The sequence below is a fragment of the Bubalus bubalis genome, chromosome 5 (genome assembly GCF_019923935.1).
Source record: "Bubalus bubalis isolate 160015118507 breed Murrah chromosome 5, NDDB_SH_1, whole genome shotgun sequence".
NCBI classification, from domain to species: domain Eukaryota; kingdom Metazoa; phylum Chordata; class Mammalia; order Artiodactyla; family Bovidae; genus Bubalus; species Bubalus bubalis.
The window spans coordinates 81,409,366-81,432,310 of NC_059161.1; the positions used below are offsets into that span (position 1 = coordinate 81,409,366).

General features: G+C 42.9%; 1 protein-coding gene across 2 annotated transcripts in view; it reads right to left on the minus strand.

Annotated features, from left to right (window-relative positions):
• The window catches only part of HEPHL1 (hephaestin like 1), a 104,203-nt gene that overhangs the window by 73,351 nt on the left and 7,907 nt on the right, over window positions 1–22,945 (minus strand). For both annotated transcript variants that reach the window (XM_006042135.4, XR_006551264.2), the window contains exon 2: window positions 5,542–5,786. In XM_006042135.4, coding sequence (XP_006042197.3) covers window positions 5,542–5,786 — 245 coding nt within the window. The remainder of the gene's footprint in view (window positions 1–5,541; window positions 5,787–22,945) is intronic.

Consider the following 22,945-nt stretch of genomic DNA (forward strand, 5'->3'; position numbering starts at 1 on the left):
CTCAATGGACATGAGTTTGATCAAGCTCCAGGAGATAGTGAAGGACAGGGAATAATGGCATGCTGCAGTTCATGGTCACAAGAGTCAGACACTACTTAGTGACTGAACAATAGCAACAACAACAGGTTAAATAGAAGCCAATTCCAGGCATATTCAAGTCCTTAAGGTAAAAGGCAAAACTGTAAAGCTTTAAGAAGGTAAAATGGGAGAATATCTTCATGGTTTTAGAGTAGGAAGCTTTTTTAAATAATTATAAAATGTACTAATTGTTAAAGAAAGCACTGATAAATTTTGACCACAATTACACTTATGAGCTTTTGCACAATGAAGGAAACTTAAGCAAGGTGAAAAGACAGCCTTCAGAATGGGAGAAAATAATAGCAAATGAAGCCACAGACAAAGAATTAATCTCAAAAATATACAAGCAACTCCTGAAGCTCAATTCCAGAAAAATAAACGACCCAATCAAAAAATGGGCCAAAGAACTAAACAGACATTTCTCCAAAGAAGACATACAGATGGCTAACAAACACATGAAAGATGCTCAACATCACTCATTATCAGAGAAATGCAAATCAAAACCGCAATGAGGTACCATCTCATACCGATCAGAATGGCTGTTATCCAAAAGTCTACAAGCAATAAATGCTGGAAAGGGGGTGGAGAAAAGGCAATCCTCTTCCACTGTTGGTGGGAATGCAAACTAGTGCAGCCACTATAGAGAATAGTGTGGAGATTCCTTAAAAAACTGGAAATTGCTTGGGGCTGGTGCACTGGGATGACCCAGAGGGATTGTATGGGGAGGGAGGTGGGAGGGGGGTTCAGGATGGGGAACATGTGTATGCCCATGGAGGATTCATATTGATGTGTGCCAGAACCAATACAATATTGTAAAGTAATTAGCCTCCAATTAAAATAAATAAATTTAAATTAAAAAAAAAAAAAACTGGACATAGAACTGCTGTATTACCTAGCAATCCCACTGCTAGGCATACACACCGAGGAAACCAGAATTAAAAGAGACACGTGTACCCCAATATTCATCACAGCACTGTTTACAATAGCCAGGACATGGACACACCCTAGATGTCCATCAGCAGACGAATGGATAAGAAAGCTGTGATACATATACACAGTGGAATATTACTCAGCTATTAAAAAGAATGCATTTGAGTCAGTTCTAATGAGGTGGGTGAAACTGAAGCTTATTATACAAAGTGAAGTAAGTCAGAAAGAAAAACACGAATACAGTATATTAACACATATGGTAATGATGACCTTACATTTGAGACAGCAAAAGAGACACAGATATAAAGAACAGGCTTTTGGACTCTGTGGGAGAAGGTGAGGGTGGGATGATTTGAGAGAATAGCATTGAAATATGTATATTATCATATGTGAAATAGATCACAGTCCAAGTTCGATGCATGAAAGCAGGGCACTCAAAGCCAGTGCACTGGGACTACCCTGAGGGATGGCATGGGGAGGGAGGTGGGAGAGGGGTTCAGGATGGGAAACACATGTACACCCATGGCTGATTCATGTATCAGCCATGGCAAAAACCACTACAATATTGTAAAGTAATTAGCCTCCAATTATAATAAATAAATTAATTTTAAAAAGAAAACAAACAAAAAAGAAAGTTAAGAAGTTCTATTCATTAAAAGATACCTTAAAAGAATGAAAAAGCAAGTCACATATTCACGACATACATAACTGATGAAAGGATTCATATTCAAAATAAAGTACTCCTTCAACTAAGTGACAAAAAAAAAAAAAAGAAAAAAGAAAAAAAAAACAGAAAATCCCATAGGAAAATAGTAAAGGTATTGGTATGGGATCAGTATTTAGAAAAAAAATACTTAATTTAATAAATTTCATTACAGGGAAACCCTAGATTACAATGACAATGATATAGCACTACGGACCTAACAAATAGGCAAAAATTTCTAAAGTTGGTAGTATTCAGTGTTGTTGGGAATGTACAGCAACTGGAATTTTTATACACTGCTGTTAGGAATATAATTGGTACAACCACTTTGGGAAACCAGAGTTATCTACTAAATTTGAATGTAGGTATGTATATTTTCACTCTTAGATATGTTTCTTAGAGAAGCATATGCAACTGGAGCAGAAAGCATGTAAGAATGTTCACAGCAGTATTTCTCAGGAGTCAAAAAACAGCAGACCACTCAAATACCTATCAAGAATGTAACAGAAAAGTAAACGATAGTATATTCATATATAGCTGGGTTCAGAAAACATTTCCTGTGAAGAGTCTGAGTATAAATATTTTAGGCTTTGCAGGGTTCTGCATCAAAATCTTAGCTTTTCCCCCAACTTCATATATATATATAAAGCATTCTTAACTCATGGGCTATATAAAAACATGTCCCGTGGACCATAAGTTGCCAATCCCTGATGTAGAGGAAAACTGTGGGCATGCATTCTAAATCACTTCAGTTCGACTCTTTGAGATCCTATGGACTGTAGCCCATCAGGCTCTCCTGTCCATGGGATTCTCCAGGCAAGAATACTGGAGTGCGTTGCCATGCCCTCCTCCCTGGATCTTCCCAACCAAGGGATTGAACCCGACTCTCTAATGTCTCCTGCACTGGCAGGCGAGTTCTTTACCACTAGTGCCACGTGGCAAGCACAAGATGAAAATCACACAGCGTCAAAAATGGTCTACAGATGGGAATGGCTATCCACTCCAGTTCTTCCCTGGAGAATTCCATGGACAGAGGAGCTTGGTAGGCTACAACCAAAAAGTCGGACATGTCTGAGCAACTAACACACACACATAAATTTTGGAGCAGAAATCAGTGAAGGAGGAAATAGAAAACTGTAAAATAGATGAATCCAGAAGTCAGTTAGTTCCTTGAAAAAGATCAACAAAATTGAGAAAACTTTGTATAGACTGCCAAGAAAGAGAGAGGGCCCCAGTTACCAAAACCAGCAATGAAAAATGGGGTGTCACTCTTACTTACAGAAATTAAAAAGACTATAAAAGGACTATTACAAATAATTTTATGCCAAAATATTAGACAACTTAGATAAAACTGACAAATTTCTGGAGAGAAACAAATTACTAAAACTGACTTAAGAATAAATAAAGAATTGGAATAGACCTAATACACAAAGAAGCTGTTTCACAATTAAGATTCTCCCCTCAAACAAAACCCAGGCTTAGATGGTTTCACTTATAAATTCTATGAAATACTGAGAAGAAATGATGCCAGTCCATTACAGAATCCTTCAGGGAATAGAGAAAGGAATAGTTCCAAATTCACCCTGTGAAGCAAACAGTACCTTGACACCAAAACCAGATTAAAAATATCATAAGAAAGGAAAACTATAGACCAGTATTCTTCATAAGTGTACACCAAAAAAGTCTAACAAAATACTAGCAGACCCCAGCAACATATAAAAAGAATTACATACCATGTCCAAATGGAATTTATCCTATGACTGCAAAGTTGGTTTAACATTCAAGAATAAACTAAGGTAATACAATATATTAATAAAATAAAGGACAAAAACTACACCCTCATCTCAAAAGAGGCAGAAAACAAACAAAATCTAGTGCTTATCAAGTTAAAAACTTTTAACAGTCTAGGAGTAGATGGGAATTTCCTTAACCTGATAAAGTATATATAAGAAAAATCCACGGCTAGCCTCTTGCTTAACGGGAGGGAGACAACATGCTTTCTTTCTAATGAGAACAAGGCAAGAATGTCTGCTCTCACCACTATTATTAAAAATTGTCCTGAATGTTCTAGCCAGTGCAATAAGGCAAAAGAAAAAATTAAAGGTTTACCAATTGGTAAGGGAGAAATAAAACTCTGTTTATTCATAGTGGCATGATTCAGTATTTAGAAAATTCCAAGGAACCCTTTAAGCATCTATTAAAAAACAAGTTTAACGAGATAATAGGATTCAAAATAAACATATAAAAACCAAGTATATTTATTTACACTAGCAACAACCAAAAATGAAATTAAGAACACTATTCCATATATAATAGTATCAGAAAGAATAAAATACTACTTCTGAATAAATTGAGCAAAAGAATGCAAATCTTGTGTGCTAAAATCTAAGACATTGTTTAGAGACATTTATGATCTAAACTTTATGCTCAGATTGGACGAGTCAATATTTCCAAGATGGTAATTCATCTTTCAATGCAGACAACAGTTTTTCCCCAATTGATCAATAAACTCAATGCAACCCTCATCAGAATCAATTAACTTTTTTGGTAAAAATTAACAAGCTGATCTGATATTTATTGATATGAAAATGCAAAGAACCTAGAAAAGCTTAAAAGTCTTTTTTAAAAAAGCAAAGTTGGAGATCTTATACTTACCAATTTCAAAACTTACTATAAATTTATAGTAAGCAAGATAACACAGTGTTGGTGAAAGGATAAGCAGATAGAATCAGTAGAATGGTATTGAGAACCCTGAAATAAACCTTTATAGTTATAGTCATTGATTTTCTACTATAGCCTATGATTCATTTATCTTTTTCCCAATACCTAGAGTCAGTCTCTGATATCTGGTGGGCACCCAGTGGAAGGTTCGTGAAGGTAAAGAATTTTTTGTGCTCACTTTCAACTATTCAGAACTAACCAAATCTGTGACCAAGAGCTTTGCTGCACTTCAGGTGGAGGAAAATGGCCAAGAACAAAGGGCGCTCCGCATCTCGTGTCCATCATCAGTGGTGCCTCCTCTGGCTACTTAGACAGACCTGGTCGTGGCAACTGCCAAGCTAGTCTGGCTGCCTTAGGACATTCACCACAATCTAGAAGCTTCCCTTTATGATAAAGTGAACTGCATCCGAGGTAATGTTACTGTTCCTGGCATATTCCTCAGAGTCAGGGTGTAGCAGGTTTAGTACCATTTAACCTGTTCCATCTGATCACGAGCAAGAATGCAATGAGGGATGAGAAAAATACTTCTGAAGATTGAGAAATGTTTCCCATTTCAAAAGTCCAAGAGTGCTGCTTATAATTTTTTTTTAACCTTAGGGAGAACTCAGGGAACTGCACTATTGAAACTCTTGAAGTACAGACAAGAAGACAGGGCAGCTTCAGAAAGGAAGCACCACAGACAGTAGCTTTAAGTAGGGAAGTTGAGGCCCACGGGCACTGTGACACTCTCTCCACAGCCGAGGCTGTTACTGGACAGGACATGGGAATCCATCACGCATGCTGGTCTTTATCCAGTGTGAGACCCGGTCATGACTCATTGACAAGGAAGGTTAGTGTGCCTCGGGGCTGTGCTGGAGCACGTGCCAAGGGACCTCAGCACCTACCCCTGTAGCAACATAGAGGAAGAAAGGAGGGAGGGAGAAAATAAGGGAAAGAAAAAGGAAGAAGATGAAGAGAAGGTAGGGACAGAGGCAGATGGGGTGAGGAGGAGGCAGGGAGAAGTTAAAAGAACACATGTTACCCCTGTGCTTTTAGAATCCTGCTCACCATAGCTGACAATTGCCTTACTTAGGAAGGAGAGACAAGACACCTATATGATTGATACTTACCTTCTGAGTCCTTGTTGTAGAAAACGCCATGTGGATGCAAGGAGTAAGGGCGGGACGCAAAGTTCTTTAAATGGATGACAATCACATCACCCACTTCAGCCTTCAAGATGGGACCCAAGAATCCAAGCCAGGGAGGCTTGGGGATCTCCTTGGAATAGGTCTCATCTGTGTAGTGTCTGTAAACAGCCTTTTTGTAAAGACTTCCTATCCTGTTGGGCCCTCTTTCCAGATATAAGGTTGCAAGCCTGAAAGTAAGAAGGAAAATATTTTATAATTAAAGCTAAAAGAGAAATCCTAATAGCTTACCTTAATAGTTCATCAAGTGCTTACAAGTATGATTTCTCATTTGGTGTTCACCATAACTCTTCAACCTCTGTGGAGTTGGTAAGATTATCCTCAATTTATTAGAGAGGAAATGGAGGCCAAGAGTTAAGTGACAAACTGAAAGGCACAAATAGTATTCACAACCAAACTAAAACAGAACCAAGATTTTTGCTGTCCATTTGCCCCTTTTCATTCAATACAATCCCATTCACTTTTTCATTTAACACTTCCTATGCACTTACTGCATTCTAAGTAAAAGTTTATGATCCAATATTGAAAAAATTAAGTAACTGCACAGAGCAATTTATGATTAAGTGCCAACTGACCGGTTGATGCAATGGATATAGGCTCCATTTTTCTAGGGATATATTTATTTACAGAAGGAAAAGATTGCTGTGGATCAAAGAGGTCAGAAACACCTCATGAAAAATGCAGAGATTAAGGAGAAGTAAGATTGGGTAACAAAATGGAAAAGTTGAGGATACTAAGCAGGGGTGGAGCTTGAGCAACAAGGAGGAAGAAGTATGGGTGATATGGGGGAGAGTGGTTTATAAGCTGGGGCTCAGGGGTGAATCAGAGAAGGCAATGTCAACCCACTCCAGTACTCTTGTCTGGAAAATCCCATGGACAGAGGAGCCTGGTAGGCTGTAGTCCATGCGGTTGTGAAGAGTCGGACGACTGAGAGACTTCACTTTCACTTTTCACTTTCATGCATTGGAGAAGGAAATGACAGCCCACTCCAGTGTTCTTGCCTGGAGAATCCCAGGGGTGGGGGAGCCTGGTGGGCTGCCGTCTATGGGGTCGCACAGAGTCGGACACGACTGAAGTGACTTAGCAGCAGCAGCAGCAGGAGTGGATGGTGAGGAGTGAGAAGTATGGCTACATGAAAAATCTGGGGAAAGACTGGTAATGAACTTTATCATATGGTTATCATAGGTTGAAGAATTTAGAATTTATCCTGGAAGCTCTGAAGACTCACTGAGGTTTCTCATAAAATGGATGACATGATAATCAGTATTTAAGGACGGTGCAATAAGTATTACTGCAGTGGTGTGTAAGTTTTAAAGGAGTCAGGCAAAGAGAATACCAAGGATGGGGGGCAGGGAGGCTGTTTGGAGACCAGGAGGATGTGGTGCAACAGAAAAGAGATGGATGTGAAAAAAATAAGATTCTAGGACATGAAGTGACCAGATGCCCTCCTGGAACCCCAGGGTAAAAGGGAGACTCGGTCCCAGAGTCTGGGAGCCTGAGACAATAGCAGTGCCAGTGACACTACTTTGGAGGTGGCCACACCATCTTCTCCTGGGGGTGGAACCCCCTTCCTCACTCTCAATCTATGTGCTTAGTGTGGGACTCCAATCCCAGAAGAACTAGCTTCTGCTTGAACAAAAGCTCCTGGGTACAGCCATCCCAGTGTAGCTGTGTCTAATCAGGTGATGAGAGGCAAGTCCCACTGTCGCACACACTCCTGCCTGTGTGCATGCATTCCCTCTCAGTCACTCAATAAACTGTGAGTATCTCAAGCCCTGTACTCGAGAAAAAGGGCAAAGACTTGAAGGAGCTCTCATTCTAGAAGGAAGAGTTATTGAAACCAAGCAGGACTTTGTGGGGCCTTCCCAGTGACAGATCCCTGGTGTCCCCTGCCTCTTGTTTGTAGAAAAGTTTTAGTCTCCTAGGTATTCCCCAAGATCCAAAGAGCAAGTTTAACCAGAGAAGTGAGAAAAGGCAGAAACAAAGACAAGACAAAATAATAGTTAAGCTGTAAAACAAAGTCAAGGGCCTTTAGTTCCTCCTCAAGAGCTACAGACAATATTCTGCATCATAACCTTGAGTTGTTTTGCAGATACTAAAACCTGCACCAAGAGGAAAAAGTTAACTACGTGCTAACCACCAGCATGTGAACCCCAGATGAGTAGGAAACAGAAGGTTGATGGTGTTGACTCCCAAACACCACCATTACCTCACCACCAGTCAGTCAGAAGGATCACATGAACTGATCACATACCCCTCGATCTCACTTTAAAAAACCCTCCCTGAAAACCACTGGGGCATTTGGGTCTTTTGAGCATGAGCTGCCTGTTATCTTTGCTTGGCCCCACATTGAGTGCCTTGCAACAAATGCTGTACTCTCCTTCACCACAGCCTGGTATCGGTAGATATACTTTGCTATGCATTGGGTAAGTGGATCCATGTTTGCTTCAGTAACATTATGAGAACACAGGCATCTAATCTGGGGCATAAAATGTATCAGGTGAGGTTTCCTAGAGGAAGTTGTGCCTAAATATGGTCTCAAAGAGCAGAGGCAAGTTACCCAAGCAAAGAAGATGGAAAGAGCTGATATGGCATACATTTTGCCAACTTAGCACCCACACCACATTCTTCGGTCTAAGCGCAAGCCTTTCACATTCTCATTCTATATGCATGGGTGGGGCTCTGCATCAACCTCCCGCAATGGAAAAAGTGACTCAACCTAACCGATCAGCACACCAACCACACCATTGGTGGAGCACTCTGTCACTGGTGGAGGGATGGCTCATGGTCCACATTTGGACAACTCCAACCAACCACGCCACCCTGGACCACAGTGATTGGTTCAGGGACAGCCATAGCATGGCTGGTTGGTTAAATCCAAGGAAATCTAGGAACTTGTGAAGGATAGCATTTTGTGTACTCAGAACTGGGAATGTGAGTCTAGAACTTTTGGCAACCATATAGCCAGCCCAAGGAGAGAATCTGTTGGGGACTTCTATGTTCCTCTCATCTTTTAAAATTTTCTATTTGCTTCTTCTCTCTAATCAACTCCTACTTGTTTTATCATGATATAACTCTTCACTTTTCTCTTTCTCATTTACTGTATCTTCTATTCTCTTTTATTCATGTCCAACTCGTCACGGCCCATGGACTGTATCCCACCATGCTCCTTTGTCCACAGGATTTTCCAGGCTAGAACACTGGAGTGGGTAGCCATTTCCTCCTCCAGGGGATCGTCCCAACCCAGGGATAGAACCTGAGCCTCCTACATCAGAAGGCGGGTTCTTTACCACTAGCACCACTTGGGAAGCCCAGGATATAATTATATCTATAATTAACAGTCACTGAAGATTCTTGAGCAGGGAAATCTGACCATATATCTTTGTTTCAGGAAGACAATTTTCCCATATCTAACTTCTCTTCATCTGATTTCACCCACCTGCTTCTGCTCAGTTGAACAAACTTTCTGAGCTTGCACCTCTGAATACCATGCCTGCCTGGCTGACAGAGACTATTTACCTTCATGCTTGATTTGCAGGATTTTATTCCTTGGTATCTGACCACAGCTTGGCTGAAACACCCTCTCCCAGTGGCCTGAATGTGGCATCTGCTTGCCTTGTCGGATCTGGTTCTTTCTTTAGCCAACTGGAGAAGATTCACTGTCTCTCTTTACTTCTACATCATCTTTCCCCAATTCTCCTCCTCTCTTCTTCCCTCTTTCTGGGTCCTATTCAAGTGTATAGCTCTCTCTATCTCTCTCTCTCTCTCTCTATTTTTTTTTTTTTTTGCTGCACACTGTGAGACTTTCAGGATCTTAGTTCTCCAAACAGAGATTGAGCCCAGCCCAAAACAGTAAAAGGGCCAAGTCCTAAATACTGGACTATCAGGAATCTCCCTAGAATTTCTTGGTAGATGGATCCATAGCAGTTCTGATAGTCTCTGTATTAGCTAATGGATTTCTGTTAACCTCATTAAGACTAGCACTTCATTAAACACTACTTTTCCAGTGGTCATGTATGGATGTGAGAGTTGGACTATAAAGAAAGCTGAGCTCTGAAGAATTGATGCTTTTGAACTGTGGTGTTGGAGAAGACTCTTGAGAGTCCCTTGGACTGCAAGGAGATCCAATCAGTCCATCCTAAAGGAAATCAGTCCTGAATATTCATTGGAAGGACTGATACCAAAGCTGAAACTCCAATACTTGGGCCACCTGATGAGAAGAGCTGACTCATTTGAAAAGACCCTGATACTGGGAAAGACTGAAGGCAGGAGGAGAAGGGGACAACAGAGGATGAGATGGTTGGATGGCATCACCGACTCAATGGACATGAGTTTGAGTAAACCCCAGGAGTTGGTGATGGACAGGGAGGCCTGGCGTGCTGCAGTCCATGGGGTTGCAAAGAGTCAGACACGACTGAGCAATTGCACTGAACTGAAGTGAAAAACTATAGGCCAAAAAGTTAAATAACAGGTATTTTCAAGGCTTCATGTTCATTTTCTTGAAGAGATCAACAAACGATCAGATACAAGTGGCTCAAATCCAAGCTCCCAAGCAGTCCCTTTGGCAAAGATCCCAGCAATCTCTAGTGTGAACAGTAGCTTTGCCCACCCCACAGACTTTTCAGGATGATGCAACCAGAGATCTATGTACTCCACACTTCAGTACTCAGCCTTTCCTTCAAATAAGAGTTGAACAAATGTTTTAGCAAATATCAGTTGAAAGAGCCTCATATTGTTTATCTGCCCAGAGCACCAGATTACTAGCCTTCCCAGGTACCCACATGTGCCAACCTGCCCTGCCCTTGTTGTAGAGTCAGTATGGGGGGAGGTTCCTATGACAAAGGAGAAAGCCATGGGTTCAGGCTCCCCAAAGAAAAGCCAGAAGTGAGCCCGACCTGAGAAAGGCCAGCACTCCAGAAATCACAGGGCCAGTCCTGCCAGAGGAAGCAAAGCTCTCTCTCGCCCAGATGCCAGCTTCAACTTCCAACCCAGATAATGGAGCCAAGAGACAGGAATCCTGACAAAAGGACTGGAGAATTATAACAATGATTTTCGTATCAAAAGCCTTGACATATCAATATTTCTTCAGCTGCTGACTGAATAAATAATAATAATAACTGGGTAAATATAATAATAACTGGGTAAATAAATTATGGCACAGTCATACCACTTCAGAGAAGGCAATGGCAACCCACTCCAGTACTCTTGCCTGGAAAATCCCATGGACGGAGAAGTCTGGTAGGCGGCAGTCCATGGGGTCACTGAGTCCAAAATGACTGAACGACTTCACTTTCACGCATTGGAGAAGGAAATGGCAACCCACTCCAGTGTTCTTGCCTGGAGAATCCCGGGACGGCGGAGCCTGGTGGGCTGCCGTCTATGTGGTCGCACAGAGTCGGACATGACTGAAGCGACTTAGCAGCAGCATACACACCCACATACCACTTAGCCATACATAAGAATTAGATGTTTCTACAGGTAGAAGGATGTTGTGATTATCAAATACTAAATGGTAAAAGCAAATTTCAGCATGTAAAGTGTATAAAGTATGCTGTTTGTGTATTTTTAAAACAGTGTATATACACACATATGCAAAGAAAACATTTGAAAAGTGGCCAGGGAAACCATAAAGTGTAGCTTCTGGGGCTTGGGACTGAGGCCACAGACAGGAGCAAGAAGGGAAGAGAAGTTTACTTTTTTACATTTAATTCTATGTATTTCCATTTATTTCTCCATGCTACTTTTTAAAATTAAGATGTAACTCATACATACAATGGAATATTACTAAACTATGAAAATGAACGAAATCGAGCCATTTGCAGAGATGTGGATGGACCTAGAGACTGTCATACAGAGTGAAGCAAATCAGAGAGAAAAACAAATATGTTATATTACCACACATATGTGGAATCTAAAAAAATTGTACAGATGAACCTATTTGCAAAGCAGAAATACAGATGCAGAAGTAGAGAGCAAACATATGCACATCAAGGAAGGAAAGGGATGGTGGGATGAATTGGGAAATTGGGATTGACATATTTACATTATTATGTATAAAATAGGTAACTTCAGTTCAGTTCAGTTCAGTTCAGTCTCTCAGTCATGTCCGACTCTTCGTGACCCCATGAATCGCAGCACGCCAGGCCTCCCTGTCCATCACCAACTCCCAGAGTTCACTCAGACTCACGTCCATCGAGTCAGTGATGCCATCCAGCCATCTCATCCTCTGTTGTCCCCTTCTCCTCCTGCCCCCAATCCCTCCCAGCATCAGAGTCTTTTCCAGTGAGTCAACTCTTCGCATGAGGTGGCCAAAGTACTGGAGTTTCACCTTCAACATCATTCCCTCCAAAGAAATCCCAGGGTTGATCTCCTTTAGAATGGACTGGTTGGATCTCCTTGCAGTCCAAGGGACTCTCAAGAGTCTTCTCCAACACCACACTTCAAAAGCATCAATTCTTCGGCACTCAGCCTTCTTCACAGTCCAACTCTCACATCCATACATGACCACAGGAAAAACCATAGCCTTGACTAGATGGATCTTTATTGGCAAAGTAATGTCTCTGCTTTTGAATATGCTATCTAGGTTGGTCATAACTTTCCTTCCAATGAGTAAGCGTCTTTTAATTTCATGGCTGCAATCACCATCTGCAGTGATTTTGGGGCCCCAAAAAATAAAGTCTGACACTGTTTCCACTGTTTCCCCATCTATTTCCCACGAAATGATGGGACTGGATGCCATGATCTTTGTTTTCTGAATGTTGAGCTTTAAGCCAACTTTTCCACTCTCCACTTTCACTTTCATCAAGAGGCTTTTTAGTTCCTCTTCACTTTCTGCCATAAGGGTGGTAACTAATGAGGACCTACTCTATAGAACAGGGAACTCTACTCAATCCTCTATGGTGACCTAAAGGGAAGAAAATCTAAAAAGGGGGGATTTATGTATACATATAGCTGATTTACTTTGCTGTACAGCAGAAACTAACACAGCATTGTAATGCTACTATACTCCAACAAAAAATTTTAAAGAGTTTACTTTTACTCACCCTCTTCCCTTCTGTGGGAATGTTTTACTTTGTACCACTGTACTTACTTTCATAATAAAAACAAGCCTACATTTTATTTAGACAAGAGAGTACAGCCTGTTTGGCTACTGAGGGGTCAAACTTTCCTCCTATGTGACTTCTACCTCTGAAAACCCAGCTGGCACCCCGAAGTGTGCTGTGAGGATGAGCTCTCCTTCCCCTCAGGGAAGATTTAGCATCCTGATCCAGGAGCACAACACCTGCTCAGCCTCTGGACTGACAAGTCTAAGTCCACTCTCTCAGCCTCAGGACTGAGGTCTTGGGAACACTTCGATCTGTGCACACTTGGTTTTCCTCCTCCACTGAGCCTACATGTGTCTGCCCAGCTGCAAGCATTCACCTCTGCTGGTCCACAGGGCCGAAGCCTACATTTCCCTGTGCAAGGGAATGGGATCAAAAGTCTGGATGCCTGACAGTGGGGCTCTATTATAGAGGCTCTTGTGTTTCCCAGCCTCACTTGCAACTTGGATGCTCATGTGACATAGTTCTAGCCAAAAAGATGTGAACGCATATCACTCCTTGGTGCATCTCTGAACTCAGCTGGTAGAGACCCTTTCTGTCCTTTGACTTCCCATTATCCATGCCTAAAATGAAGACATGATCACTGGATCTTTGGCAGCCTTCCTGAGAGACTGAAGAAGAAGGTCACGCCCTAGGGACGTCAAGTGGAAAGCCAAAAGAACCTGGGACCCTAACGATTGCCAACCTCTGGATCTCTTTTGTGTAAGTCAGTAAATAGACTTAAGCCAGTGTTTCGGGGGCTTCTGTTAACTAGAAACTGAGCATAAATCCTAACTGGGAGGCTGCTCAGAAGGAGAAGGAGGAAGGGTAGAGGAGAACTGAGTCATCCTCACTAACTGGTCCTGGAGCAGGCGGAATTGCCTGGTTTTATACTGGTCACCAAGTAAACCAATACCTGGGCAAGGGTTAGATTCAGAATTTCTGGTGTCCACTCTAAGCTCAGCTTGATGGGTAAAAAGTTATAATGAAGTTATTCATAGGAGCTTGCAGGCTTTGCAGGGAGAGATGCACCTCTGCCCCTCCTCATTTCTCTGCTCTGGGTTCGTAGTGTGGGCATACATGCACACATACATATGCTGCTGCTGCGTTGCTTCAGTCGTGTCCGACTCTGTGCGACCCCATAGACGGCAGCCCACCAGACTTCCCGTCCCTGGGATTCTCCAGGCAAGAACACTGGAGTGGGTTGCCATTTCCTTCTCCAATGCGTGAAAGTGAAAAGTGAAAGTGAAGTCGCTCAGTCCTGTACGACTGTAGCGACCCCATGGACTGCAGCCTACCAGGCTCCTCCGTCCATGGGATTTTCTAGGCAAAAGTACTGGAGTGGGGTATATACCCATGTGCAAATGTCTGCTGAGCAAGAGTTCCTCACTGTGAGTTGTCTGCAGAGCCACCCAGACAGAAGGTGAAGATATCAGAGGGATGGGGGTGCATATACTGCATATTTCAGCAGTGAGTTATATATTGACTTGTTTTGCACATTCCTGGATGGGTATCAGTCTTATCACCTTGTGAAATGGAGTATTTCCTGCCATATCAATAAACAAGGATGTCACAGCCATCAGCGATTTCAGCCTTTCAAATGTAAATTTCTGAGACCTGGAAGAACAGTGTCATCTTTCCGCAGCCATTAGCCATCCCACCTCCCACCCCCATAAGTGCTGAGCAGCTGGTGGGGGGTGGGTGGGGCACGTGAGAAAGTGGCAGCCTGGCCATGTCCGCCCCTCCCTGCAGTGAGCAGCGAGTAAAGGATACAGAGCAGGTTGCTGGTCCCAGACAGCTGAGACGCAAATGAAAGGAATGATTTCAGTGAGCCCAGACACTTACATCTTCTGATACATAGAAGAGTGCTAAATTCCATAATTTGAGATATCTGGTTTTCCTTAATTAACAATAATCTTTTGATATTCAAATTAAGTGACCCTTGCTGCAAACTTCTATATAGTCTGACTCCTCACCCACCCACCTCCTTGGAAACAGTTCTCTCAGGGTCACTTGAGATGCTGTATCTTGGGTTTAAAGTCCTAACAATTCCCACTGAATAAACATAACTCTTAACTTTTAGATTGCATTTTTTTTAGATTGTATTTTTTCAGTTGACAACCAAAGCAGCCAGTGGTCACTCCAAGGTCCATATAATCAAAGCCATGGTCTGTTCCAGTAGTCATGTATGGATGTGAGAGCTGGACCATAAAGAAGGCTAAGTGTTAAACATTTGATGCTTTTGAACTGTGGTGCTTGAGAAGACTCTTGAGAGTCCCTTGGACTACAAGGAGATCGAACCAGTTGATTCTAAAGGAAATCAACCCTGAATATTCATTGGAAGGACTGATGCTGAAGCTGAAGCTCCAATATTTTGGCCACCTGATGCAAAGAGCCAACTCAATGGAAAAGACCCTGATGCTGGGAAAGACTGAGGGCAGGAAAAGAAGGGGGTGACAGAGGATGGGATGATTGGATGGCATCATCAACTCAATGGACATGAGTTTGAGCAAATTCCAGGAGACAGTGAAGGACAAGGAAGCCTGGTGTGCTAGTCCATGGCGTCACAAAGAGTCTGACACAACTGAGCAACTGAACAACAACAATAGTGCTTGGCATAAAAACCACAGTAGCTATTTGAAACCACAGGAGCTACTTAAATCCATAGGATCTATCTATAGTGGAAAAAGTAAAGGAGGGGTGGATATAAGAGAAAGTCTTTTCAATGTCTATTCAGCAAACCACCCCTAACAATACATCTTGCATTTGTGACAGAAGCTCCAGCTCCCATGAGCTCTAGAAAATGCAAATCTGGCCCAAGTAACAAAGCAAGTGGGTGACTTCAAAGAGACATCCATAGGAAGCAGCCTCCAGTTTAGCTTGAGTACACTCGTTAGAATGCCCATGTGAAAGGGTTGTATATTGTATTTACAGTGCAGTCACAGGATAATCCCACTGTGAGCAAGTGAGTAATCACCAACCTTGAAATTCATCCCCAATCTACATTCTAACATTGTGACTCAAGCTGGGAAGGTATCTTATCTCCTGCTGTGAAGGAATCCAGTGGGGTGGGAAGTTTCAGACTTTCTACTGCTTTAAAGACAAGATGCTCACATTGCCAAGGCCAAGGGCAATACCATGAAGGGAGACACCTTCCAAAGGCAGGCCAGATCAACCACTGTCAGAATGAACCTGTCTGTGGGAACATCTAGCCAGTGCAGAGGTGGGCTGCGAGGTTAAATTCCGAGGGCTCTGTAGCTCACAGGAGCTGTGCAGCTCACCAGCATCACCATTGCCCCATAACCTGGATCTTTTAGTGGAAATTTTCCCTTATCCATTCAACTATCAAGCAGTTGTTGAACCTGTACTGTATATGAGACTTTAAATTAGAAACTGGAGCCAAGATGTATAATTGTATTCAAGATATGTCCCACCTGGCTATGAAGACAAAACAGATGCTTTGGTAAATATATAGCAACAAAAAGTTTTCTATATTAAGGGACAACTAATGCCTGGAGACGAACCTTTATTGGCAAAGTAATGTCTCTGCTTTTGAATATGCTATCTAGGTTGGTCATAACTTTCCTTCCAAGGAGTGAGTGTCTTTTAATTTCATGGCTGCAGTCACCATCTTCAGTGATTTTGTAGCCCAGAAAAATAAAGTCTGACACTGTTTCCACTGTTTCCCCATCTATTTCCCATGAAGTGATGGGGCTGGATGCCATGATCTTCATTTTCTGAATGTTGAGCTTTAAGCCAACTTTTTCACTCTCCACTTTCACTTTCATCAAGAGGCTTTTTAGTTCCTCTTCACTTTCTGCCATAAGGGTGGTGTGATCTGAATATCTGAGGTTATTGATATTTCTCCCGGCAATCTTGATTCCAGCTTGTGTTTCATGGATGTGAGAGTTGGACTGTGAAGAAGGCTGAGCGCCAAAGAATTGATGCTTTTGAACTGTGGTGTTGGAGAAGACTCTTGAGAGTCCCTTGGACTGCAAGGAGATCCAACCAGTCCATTCTGAAGGAGATCAGCCCTGGGATTTCTTTGGAAGGAATGATGATAAAGCTGAAACTCCAGTACTTTGGCCACCTCATGCGAAGAGTTGACTCACTGGAAAAAGACTCTGATGCTGGGAGGGATTGGGGGCAAGAGGAGAAGGGGACGCCAGAGGATGAGATGGCTGGATGGCATCACTGACTCGATGGACATGAGTCTGAGTGAACTCTGGGAGTTGGTGATGGACAGGGAGGCCCGGCATGCTGCGATTCATGGGGTCGAAAAGAGTCGGACTGAATGACTGATCTGATCTGAATGCCTGGAGAATCCCAGGGACGGGGGAGCCTGGTAGGCTGCCATCTATGGGGTCACATAGAGTCGGACATGACTGAAGCAACTTAGCAGCAGCAATCATATAGTGGGCTTCCCCAATGACTCAGTGGGTAAAGAATTTATATGCAATGCAGGAGGCACAGATTTAATCCCTGGGTTGAGAAGATTCCCTGGAGGAGGAAATGGCAACCCACACCAGTGTTCTTGCCTGAAAAATCGCATGGACAGAGGAGCCTGGTCCAAGGCTACAGTCCAAAGGTTGCAGACAGTAGGACATGACTGAGCAACTAAGCATGCATGCAACCATATAGAGCCCAGATGTCCGAGTGAGTGTTGGGGGGATACAGGATAAGCGAGAGGAGCTAAGGAGCCTCTTGATGAAAGTGAAAGAGGAGAGTGAAAAAGCTGGCTTAAAACTCAACATTTAAGAAATTGAGATCATGGCATCTGGTCCCATCACTTCATGGCAAATAGATGGGGAAACAGTGGAAACAGTGACAGATTTTATTTTCTAGGGCTTCAAAATCACTGCAGATGGTGACTGCAGCCATGAAACGAAAAGACACTTGCTCCTTGAAAGAAAAGCTACGACAAACCTAGACAGCATATTAAAAAGCAGAGACATTACTTTGCCAACAAAGGTCCATCTAGTAAAAGTTATGGTTTTTCCAGTAGTCATGTACAGACGTGAAAGTTGGACTATAAAGAAAGCTGAGCACTGAAGAATTGATGCTTTTGAACTGTAGTGTTGGAGAAGACTCTTGAGAGTCCCTTGGACAGCAAGAAGATCCAACCAGTCTATCCTAAAGGATTTCAGTCCTGAATATTCATTGGAAGGACTGATGCTGAAGCTGAAGCTCCAATACTTGGCAACCTGACGCGAAGAGCTGACTCATTTGAAAAGACCCTGATACTGGGAAAGACTGAAGGCAGGAGGAGAAGGGGACAACAAAGGATGAGATGGTTGGATGGCATCACTGACTGGATGGACATGAGTTTGAGTAAACCCCAGGAGTTGGTGATGGACAGGGAGGCCTGGCGTGCTGCAGTCCATGGGGTCGCAAAGAGTCAGACACGACTAAGCAACTGAACTGAACTGAGGATGAGGATGAGCGGCAAAGTAACATCAGCAGAGGGTGTGGTCAGGGCAAACATGTAAGATCATACATGTGAGATACAAACATGTAAAATCAACTTGTCACAATAAGGACAAGTTGTGTTGTCTGAGCTTGAGATGGGATGCAGTTCACCAAGGAGAAAACGTGCTCACCAGGACTAGACTGAGATGAGTGCTACTTGGCAAAAGGAATGGTGGAGATGGTGGTTTCAAGTTGCATTTTGGGGGCAGCCACACCCTTCCTAATTAGATGAATAGTTTTTGAAGTATTAATTCAGAGAGAACTCACCCTGGTTCCTCCAACATCACCTAAGTCTTGAGTTCCCCCTTCTCCCACCTTATTCCACAGAAGCCCCCAGGCACCAAATCCATACAGTAAAGGGAAAAGAGAAGGAGCCTGAGTCCCAGTGCCCCACTTAACAACTGTGAGATCTTGGAGAAGTTACTTGACTTCTCTGAACCCCAGTTTCCTTGGCTGTAAACTGCTGAGCATGGCAGAGCCAACACGAGGGGTGAATGAGCTGTGGAGCCCCACACATGCCCTCTGGGAGAGTGAGCATTAGATCAGGGGGAGTCAGGGGAGTTTTGATTGTTTCTGGCAAAGCTCTAATTAGAAAAGAGGAAAATGCGAGACTTCCCTGAAAGTCCAGTGGTTAAGACTTCCCCTTCCAAAGCAGGGGGTGTGGGTTTGATCCCTGGTTGGGGAGCTAGGATCCCACATGCCTTGTGGCCAAAAAACCAAAACATAAAACAGATGCAGTATTGTAACAAATTCAGTAGAGACTTTAAAAATGGTCCACCTCAAAAGGAAAGAAGAAAATGTGACCATCTGAGGTATCACTGGCACCGGTATCTTGCTCTCCAGAGAGCCCCTTGAGACAGGTGAGCAATATGATGACAAACATTTCCTGAGCACTAACCCAGTGCCGGCACCACGCCTGAGCACTGACAAATCTCCTGATACCCACTGTGATAGCTAATGATGACTCTCAAAGATAAGTCCACATCCTAATCTCTTTCTTTGGAGAAAGTCCTTGCAGGTGTAATTAAGTTAAGGATTATGAGATGAGAAGATGGTCCGAGATAATCCAATCCTGTGGTCCAAGGGACTCTCAAGAGTCTTCTCCAGCACCACAATTCAAAAGCATCAATTCTTTGGTGCTCAGCTTTCTTTATGGCCCAATTCTCACATCCATATATGACTACTGGAAACCATAGATTTAATTAGGTAGACCTTTGTTGATAAAGTAATGTCTCTGCTTTTTAGTTCTCTCTAGGTTTGTCATAGCTTTATTTCCAAGAAGCAAGCATCTTGGTTGCTCCAAAAATGTTCTCATAGGAAGGGGATTAGACACACACAGGGGAGATGATATGAAGATGGAGGCAAAGGGTGGAATGATGCAACCACAAGCCAAGGATTATTAGCAGCCCCCAGAAACTAAGGCAATCCCTTAGCGCCTCCAGAGGAATTGCGGAGGAAGTCCTGCCAACAGCTTCATTTCAGACGTTCTGCCTCCAGGACAGGGTGAGAACAGACTTCTGTTGTTTTAAACCACCTGGTTTGTGGTAATTTGTCACAATAGCTACAGGAAATGAATATATCCCTTCCCCATGCAAGTACTGTCATTATCCCCATATCACTGATGAGAAAATTAAGGAGAAAAAAAAAGACTCAACTGGGACTCCCCTGGTGGTACAGTGAATAAGAGTCTGCCTCGAATGCAGGGGACACAAGTTTGATTCCTGGTTCTGGAAGATTCCATATGTGGTGGAGTAGCTAAGCCAGTGCGTCACGACTACTTAAGCCTGAGTGTCTAGGGCCCACCAGCAACAACAAGAGAAGTTGCCACAATGAGATGCACTCACTTTAACAAAGAATAGATCCTGCTCAACGAAAGTAGAGAAAGCTCGCACAGCAATGAAGACCCAACGCGACATAAAATAACTTTTTTCAAAAAGACTCAATTACTTACTGAGTAAACAGAGCAAGAATCCTAGGCCTCTCAGTTAATGCCAGAGCCCCACACTCACCAGCAGGCCAGGCTACTCTGGCATCTTGTTAAATTTCTTTCATAAGAGTATCAAATCCTCATTTATTTAAGCCACTCTAGATAAGCGAATGGCAACCCGCTCCAGTGTTCTTGCCTGGAGAATCCCAGGGATGGGGGAGCCTGGTGGGCTGCCATCTATGGGGTCTCACAGAGTCAGACACGACTGAAGTGACTTAGCAGCAGCAGCATTCTTATCTTTACTGGCAGCCAAAAGCAACCACTAACTGATATAGAAAATAACAGCAACTCCAAGAGATTCACAAGGCATCAGGCCAAACACATAATTATTTTCTGCTGGCAAGATAGAAGCCAAAATTTGAAAGGGAGCATCTGTTGGTTGGTTTTGTTTTTGACCAAGGGTAAACTGGTCTGAGTTTGACTTGTGCACTCAGAAAGAGGGCCTTCTGCAAACATTTGAAGACACAATACACTGATCCCTAAAGTTCTAGAATAGATCTAGAATAGATCTTTTGATTTCCAGTTTAGTTGAAAATTTTCCTGCTGCTGCTGCTGCTAAGTCACCTCAGTCGTGTCCAACTCTGCGTGACCCCATAGACGGCAGCCCACCAGGCTCCCCCATCCCTGGGATTCTCCAGGCAAGAACACTGGAGTGGGGTGCCATTTCCTTTTCCAGTGCAAGAAAGTGAAAAGTGAAAGTGAAGTCGTTCAGTCGTGTCCGACTCTTAGCGGCCCCATGAGCTGCAGCCTACAAGGCTCCTCGGTGCATGTGATTTTCCAGGCAAGAGTACTGGAGTGGGGTGCCATTGCCTTCTCCTACTGATATAAAAAAACAAATTTTTAAAAAAGGTAGTCGGTCAAATCAATCTTTTGATATCATTTAGGAAGCAGCCCAGTTCTTCGGGGAATTGAAAGCAACTGTGTTTGTCTTGCAAATGTCCACATATCAGGGGACTTCCCTTGTGGTCCAGTTGTTAGGAATCTGCCTTCCAGTGCAGTGAAGGCAGTTCAATCCCTGGTCAAGGAACTAAGATCCCATATGTCCTGGGGCAACTAAGCCCTCACACCACAACTACTGAGCCCATGTGCTCTGGAGCCCACGCACCACAAGTAGAAGAAGCTTGAGTATCACAATGGAAGATCCCACAGGACACAACTAACACCCAGTGTAGCCCAAAAAAGTAAAAAAAAATAAAATAAAATAAAACGAAGTACTAATGAGGTGATATCCTTCTCTTTATTTCAAAATTTACCAAAGCCTTTCTCTTCCCCCTCCTGCTTCCCTTCATTGGCTCTTCTTTCAGATAAACATACAAGAACGTCCTCACTCCCATCATAGGACCTGCTCATAAGTGATGCTCAAAACCCTTTGCCATTGGCTGGGCTGCCACGGTGATGATGGAGGTGGGTAAACTCCCTTCACAGACCCTAAGTGGAGTTTGAGCAGTGATCAGTTTCACTTGTGTCCAAGAATGATTCTGCTTATGAGTCAGCACCCACGAAAACCCCTATATTTCACTGGGGAGAAAAAAAGCCTGCCTGAGTGTTGGTGGCCTAAGGAGAGCTTGGTGAGAATTGTAGCTTAAGTAAGGTGATCCTCTCTGGCTCCATTAAAGACCAGGCTCCACCACAGAAGCACAGTCACATCTTCATTAAGCATTTTAGGAGCAGCACCAGCAGGAGTGCATCAAATGCTGACATCCTCCCCAGGCCAATTAAAGGAGCCTTGTGTCCTCATTACACCCAGTGGGGAAGAGGAGGAATACATTCATCGGGAGGAAAAATTTTATTTTATTTTATTTTTTTATTTTATTTTTTAACTTTATAATATTGTATTGGTTTTGCCATATATCAAAATGAATCCACCACAGGTATACATGTGTTCCCCATCCTGAACTCTCTCCCTCTTCCCTCCCCATACCATCCCTCTGGGTCATCTCAGTGCACCAGCCCCAAGCATCCAGTATCGTGCATCGAACCTGGACTGGCGACTCATTTCATATATGATATTATACATGTTTCAAAGCCATTCTCCCAAATTTTAAATAGACTATGACTCCTAAATCTTATACCTTCTAGGAGACATTAGTTCTTATAGCCTCAATTACATTTTTGACCCCTATGATCAAATAAAGGTACCAGCTTGGGAAGTTAAATTGCACCATCTGACTGCTGTCATATCTTCGTGAAAGAATTTCAGTTTATTTCCTATCTCATCCCTGTGAACCAGGATTTATTAGGCTCTTGGCTCTGCCTAATTTTGGTTTCCAAGCTTTTTTATATCACTGAAACTTTGGCATTCACCTTCCTTTCCCCTTAATTTTTGCCCATTCCCCTTATTTAAACACAAAGCAACCAGAACAACTAAACTGACAGTGATTTGTTCTTACTGTAAGGATCCCAAGTGAGTGACCTGGCTTAGTTCTCCATGGGTCATTGTCACTGACAGAGCTCTGTGTAGGGTTGGGGAGTTTATTATACATACTCTGGACCTTCTTCTCCACCATCTTCCTTCTCCAGATAAGGAGGTGACTGGGGTACACCAAACCCCTAAAGAGCAAAGCAGGGAGGGGTACATGCTGTGTCCAAGGCCAGATAAAGTCACCAGGCTGCATGAGGGGTTAGGAAGGGATTTTATGAAAATAAGCCAGAACTCTGGGGAATAAAATATTTTGTGGGTGAACAATTGGAAATCATTCTTAAAGGGCAGGGGGGAAATGAATGGATAAATAAAAGAATAGAATACTTTAAAAATTGTCACTTATCCCCACTCTTAGGACTTCTCCAACTC